General features: G+C 38.9%; 1 protein-coding gene across 3 annotated transcripts; it reads left to right on the plus strand.

Annotated features, from left to right (window-relative positions):
- Positions 1–332: 332 nt before the first annotated feature.
- Positions 333–5,634, plus strand: stac3 (SH3 and cysteine rich domain 3). Of its 3 annotated transcripts, XM_015028234.1 has the most exons (14): positions 333–663; positions 1,413–1,453; positions 2,096–2,174; positions 2,458–2,614; positions 2,724–2,821; positions 2,944–3,004; positions 3,156–3,253; positions 3,483–3,552; positions 3,719–3,768; positions 3,869–3,951; positions 4,074–4,125; positions 4,207–4,344; positions 4,447–4,555; positions 5,134–5,634. In XM_015028234.1, exons 2-13 carry the CDS (start codon positions 1,446–1,448, stop codon positions 4,552–4,554), a joined length of 1,002 nt encoding a protein of 333 aa, XP_014883720.1. In that variant the 5' UTR covers positions 333–663; positions 1,413–1,445; the 3' UTR covers position 4,555; positions 5,134–5,634. The 3 variants fall into 3 exon arrangements, with proteins under 3 accessions (XP_014883720.1, XP_014883719.1, XP_014883721.1); XM_015028233.1 differs by having other exon boundaries at positions 4,447–5,309; XM_015028235.1 differs by lacking the exons at positions 333–663; positions 2,096–2,174 and having other exon boundaries at positions 1,430–1,453; positions 4,447–5,309.

Consider the following 5,634-nt stretch of genomic DNA (forward strand, 5'->3'; position numbering starts at 1 on the left):
GATTAGAAAAGATGGCGCATTACTTTGTTTGGTGAGCCGATAGAGCTGTTTCACAAAAAAATTACTTCTAATTTAACTTCTGACCGAACATTCAAGTCTGCGTGACTTGTAAACATAATTACGTATAAATACCTGAACTTGCCTCTGTGTGTATTTCTGTGGCCTGTGAACGAATGGTACAAGATAAAAGACCTGTGCGTGTGTGTCTGTGCGTGCGTGCGTGCGTGCGTGAGCGCGTGCGTGTGTGTGTTTGTGTGTGTGTGCGTGCGTGCGTGCATATAATGTTGCCACTCGGAGAGAATGTATCTGATTTCCATCGTCACTGGTGCTCAGACTGAGGTCCTCAGCTGTTCCAACCCATCAACCTCACATAGCAGGGCTCAGCCTGCTGTGCATACAATTACGCCCAGAAAATCATGGATACACATCACAAAGACCTTCCCAAATCTACGAGAGTTTGAGTCACAGAGGGAATCAGAGAAAAAATAACATGAAGAAAACATCAGAGGGACTACAGACAGAGACTGAATCCTGAGGCCCTGGGAAGTGAGGAAACATTTTGGTCAGCTTCCTTCTTAGACTCAACCACACCGAACTAATAATACGACAGTTATTACCAGCTGGTGAAGACTTCAGTGTGATCTGTACACGTTTGAACTAAAGGTAGGTGTTTCAGCTTAAATGTTGTATTCTTTTATTAAAACATCTCTCTACTGACCAAAAGAGGCTCTGATCTTTCAGTTTGGTTGCCTTGGTTTCTATGAGAAAGTCCAGTTGACACCTATCGATCATAGAAGCAGTATTTCTCCAGAGCTGGATTTCAAAATGTTATTTTTCTTCTTCTTTTTTGACTGGCAGCAACTTCCAAATTTAGTTGAGATGAGATCAAATTTCACCAACCAAGAATAGTTCAGTTTAAGCAGACCAGTGCCCCCCAAACACTTTGTGTGCTTCAAGTGATTGCCATAAACACTGTAAACAGTATACTGTAGTTTGGTGTTTGTATCTGCATTTGAGTTTCCACTACATCATCCTCTTTAATTAACATTCAACACATTTAAGTTGTAGATAGTAGTGTTTTTTATATGAAGTATGAAGGCAGATTCCCCGGGCAGCATTAGAAATGGCGGTGAACAGGAAGAAAATGAAAATAATAACATCTGTCAGTTGTGTCCTGGTCATATTTTCTATTGCTTTTATGCCTATGGGCAGTCAGTCGACATTTGGTTCTTCCATGCATTGACTATATATATGTCTACGGCTCATGCAACAAATATAATCATTCATAGCTAAACATGAGATGCACAGCATTTAGAGGCTGTGATCAAAACTATGGTTGTTTCATTAATCAAAATGTATCCTGAATGGGACGGCCAGTAGTGCAACAATAAAATCGTTCTGATTTCTTTTAGACTTTGGTGTATTGACAAGTTTAGCCTTGCACCATGGACCAGTGAGTACAGTTCCTGCATGCTTCTCCTCCTGCACGCCGTTTGATATCCGTATTTATCAACTCATTTCGGTTCTCCTAGTATTCTTCTACACAACAACAGATAAAGGAACCCCATGTTAAGATGAAGAGACATATTGTGTAAGATTTTGTTTTGTACAAAGTAACATCCATTGATTTCTTGAATATGGCATTGGACAAACTTTCAACAGTGTTACCGGTGGGTTATGTTCACATGCATGCCTCCTCGGAACCACAAACTTCAATGTATTTTATTGGGAGTGACCATCACAAAGTAGTGCACAGCTATCAAAAGGGATGGAAGATGACACTTTTTTTTCAACAATTTTCCTTTTTTTTTTTTTACAAATAAAAATATCAAAATTGGTTCAGAAATGAAGTAAATAGCCATTAAAATTAAGCCAAGCCAGCAATGGTAACTCTTTGCCTGCATGTATGATAAAATAGCACTTATTTAAGTCATATTTTACGTTAATGTCCTACGTTAGGCAGTTTGACATTTGCATTTGTTGTCTGACAAGCTGAACAAACTTTTATTTTCCCAATAAGAACTATCTGAACTTCTTTTTTTGTTTTCTCCTTTGTGTGTGTGTGTGTGTGTGTGTGTGTGTATCTGTGTGTTAGGGAGGATGACAAAAACTCTGTGGATATTCATGACAATCCTCCAGCTCCTGACAACGTAGTGAGGGAAGATGGAGACACTGTGAGTCGTAGCACCATGCTAACCAGCCAGTGTTAGCAGGGGCATTCCCAGGGTGTTTAAAATAGCCGCAACCTCGAGGCAGGACTACAGTTCAACGGCATTTTTAACATTAAGATTATGAACTCATAGTGTATTTTCTCTCTCTATGATGGAAAAAAAAATCTTCTAATAACCAAACCAGAAATGGGGAGTTTTAAAAATAAAGCCCTCTTTCCAAATGTCACTGAACATCCAAACCCGCCCAAAATAAAACCTTACCTCAGGATTTTATTTGTTTCTCCAGGTCTATTTCATCTATGAGGAGGAGGTGGAGGTAGAGGAGAAGGAACCAGAGCCTCCTCCAGAGCCTGTTATTCGGATCAATGACAAACCCCACAAGTTTAAGGACCATTACTGCAAGAAGCCCAAGTTCTGTGACGTCTGTGCTCGCATGATCGTTTGTATGTATTATGCAGGAGACGAACTCATAATACATTCTGCACCTGAACCGCTGCTACAACCACATGCTGTCAGGTTCTCCTCACTGATATTCCTTTGCACACCACCTAGTGAACAACAAATTCTGTCTGAGGTGTAAGAACTGCAAGACCAACATCCATCATTCGTGTCAGCACTACGTCGAGTTCCAGAAGTGCTTTGGAAAAATTGTGGGTTTTTCTTCACTATCCAGCATGCCTTTTACGGAGCAAGTCATTCAAATGTCTAATTTCTTTGCACCAGTAAAGACAGAGTTGTGCAAAAAAATTTCAAGCGTTGTGTTTTTCTGCAGCCACCAGGCTTCAGACGGGCCTATAGCTCCCCACTGTACAGCAGTGACCAACCAGACCCAAGTGAGTCCTTCAAAGCTTTAGTTGCACTTGTTCTTTACTAAGATTATACATTTTCTAGACTCGGAAAAGCAGCTCTCACACTGGAAGCTGATTGGTGAAATGACTACCGTAAATGATCATAACTTGGTTTAAAATAATGTGCTGATACCAGACAACCCGAACCGGAACGACCCCGTCTTTGATACCTTGAGGGTTGGTGTCATCATGGCCAACAAGGAACGCAAAAAGAATGAAAACGACAAGAAGAATGTGAGTAATTTGGTCATATTTCAATCAAAAAAATCAAAAGCTCAGAAGAAGAAAAAAACAAACAGGAGGCAGAAGTAGTTGGGTTTTTTTTAAGTTTCTGCGTAATTTACAGAACCCTCCACATTCAGTGCACTGTTGAAGATGTCAACGATTTTAAACATAAATTTGAAACATCAATAAATGATCATTTTTGTTTAGCATGTTGACTTTCATGTACTGTGTCATCTAGATGATGATGATGATGGAAGAGGAGGAGGAAGAAAACCAACAACCCAAAGAAAACGAAGAGGGAGGAGAAGGTAAAACTAAAATTATGATGTTACCTGAGATAGAGAATACCACAGATAATTTAAAGGATCTTGTTCAAACAATTAAAAATAGATTACTTTGGTAAAGCGCTGGGTAGATGTCAAAGACGAAAAATCAATGCCTGTTTCTGAGTTACTGTTTCATGTGTTCGTGCAGGGAAGCCTGAAGATAAAAAAGAAAAAGGTGGAGACAAAGCAGATGACAAGGTGAGAGCAAACTTCATGTTCTTCAACCTGCAACTGGAAGTAAATAATTTCACTTTCATTGTTTCTCTCCTGCTGCATTGTCTGTGCTTTCTGTCAACAGGCTAAAGGCACCTTCACCGGGTCCCACTACTACCTGGCTCTCTACCGCTTCAAAGCCATCGAGAAAGACGACCTTGACTTCCAGTATGTTTGAGAGATCTAAATGAGTCTCAGTGTATTCACCTTATAAGTAATGACACATTTTCCTTTGACGGAATTTGACAAATCAACCCTAATCGCTCAAAACTCCGTTTTGACTTGATCAGCCCTGGTGATCGGATCATAGTTCTGGATGATTCCAATGAAGAGTGGTGGAGGGTGGGTTTCATTCCTCCGTTTAGATTTATAACACTCTGCTGCCGTCAAGATGAACTCTGACGCTCTTCCTTATGTAATCAGGGAAAGATGGGGGAGAAGACCGGCTACTTCCCCGCCAACTACCTCATTAAAGTGCGTGCGTCTGAACGGGTTTACAAGGTGACCCGCTCCTTTGTGGGCAACAGAGAAATGGGACAAATTACACTCAAGAAAGATCAGGTAAGTTTCCAGAATTTAGCGGGTGCGTACGTGAACAACGTGACACATCTTTAAAATAAAAAGAAAGAAACAAAATGATAAAAGAAGATAATTGTCTTTTAGATTGTAGTGAAGAAAGGAGATGAGAAAGCTGGCTACCTGAAGGTCAGCACAGGACGCAAGCTGGGCTACTTCTCTGCAGATCTTCTTCAGGAGATCACCTTCACATAAAGTGCAACAATATGCAAGAAAAAAAAAAGATCTGCAAAAAAATTTAAGTTTTCTTTTATTGTGTTTGCTGTGATCTATTTCTGTTGTTGACATGCTGGTTATTTGAAAAACCTTTCATTATTTTTTTCATCAGCATTTTAGACTGTTGTGTTCAGAATAGCACACAGATGCTTTTAAGCATTGCCTGCTTAAAGCTCAGGTTTTAATAACAAGTAGAAAAATGGAACTAGCTTTCTAGAGATGAGGAAGCAAATGCAGATAGCCTGTTGATGACTGTCTATGAGAATAAATAATTATACTTTAGTTTTTTCCCCTTTGTCAGTCAAATCTAAATCATTGAATTAAAAACATGTAGACATATTTCATGTTATGCGCAGGGCTGTGCAGGCAACTTATAGTTGCACATATTGTGTCCTCTCTAACTGACTGATAAAGGTGTTTAATAAGACTTAAAAGAAATTCATTTTTTGTTTGAGTTAACATAATCTCATCTTGAATTATTTTAGGAAAACATTGACTTTATTTTGAATAAATATATGAAGTTTTTTTTTTTTATTCATGACTTTTTCTTTCCTTTGGGTGTCACTATGAAGTGCTACAGTGGGAAATAAAGAGCGTTCTCACTTTTTGCACTTTTGAGTCTAAGTGGGACAGCAATGCATTTAAGACGATGGCAAAGAGCAATATTTGAGGATCACCAAGTCTCTGTTTAAATATTTTTTCATTTCAAGACTTTGGTGCGCCAGTTGTACCGTGGAAAAAAAGCAGGGCACCATTGTAGTTTTCAATATAGGAGGTGAAGGTGTGTGTGGACAACCAGCAGAAGGTTGAAAAAGTAAAAAGTGGTGCTCAAATTTTTTGGAAATCTCATCACTCATTACTGAATATCTAAGAATGCACTTTGCAGACTATAAACATAAAAACACCTGAAAACAAGACAGTTAAATCAATCAGATCCAACAGCTGAGCTTTGGTAGTTATTGAAAAGTTGATGCTGGAAAAATAACTACCTTTTCCCTTAGCTGAAGTTAAAACGCTTTGTGTTTTAAATAAAATACAGAAGAAGTTTTGCAAAGTTTT

The sequence above is a fragment of the Poecilia latipinna genome, unplaced genomic scaffold (assembly GCF_001443285.1).
Source record: "Poecilia latipinna isolate Pla-1442-1.1 unplaced genomic scaffold, P_latipinna-1.0 Scaffold117, whole genome shotgun sequence".
NCBI lineage: Eukaryota > Metazoa > Chordata > Actinopteri > Cyprinodontiformes > Poeciliidae > Poecilia > Poecilia latipinna.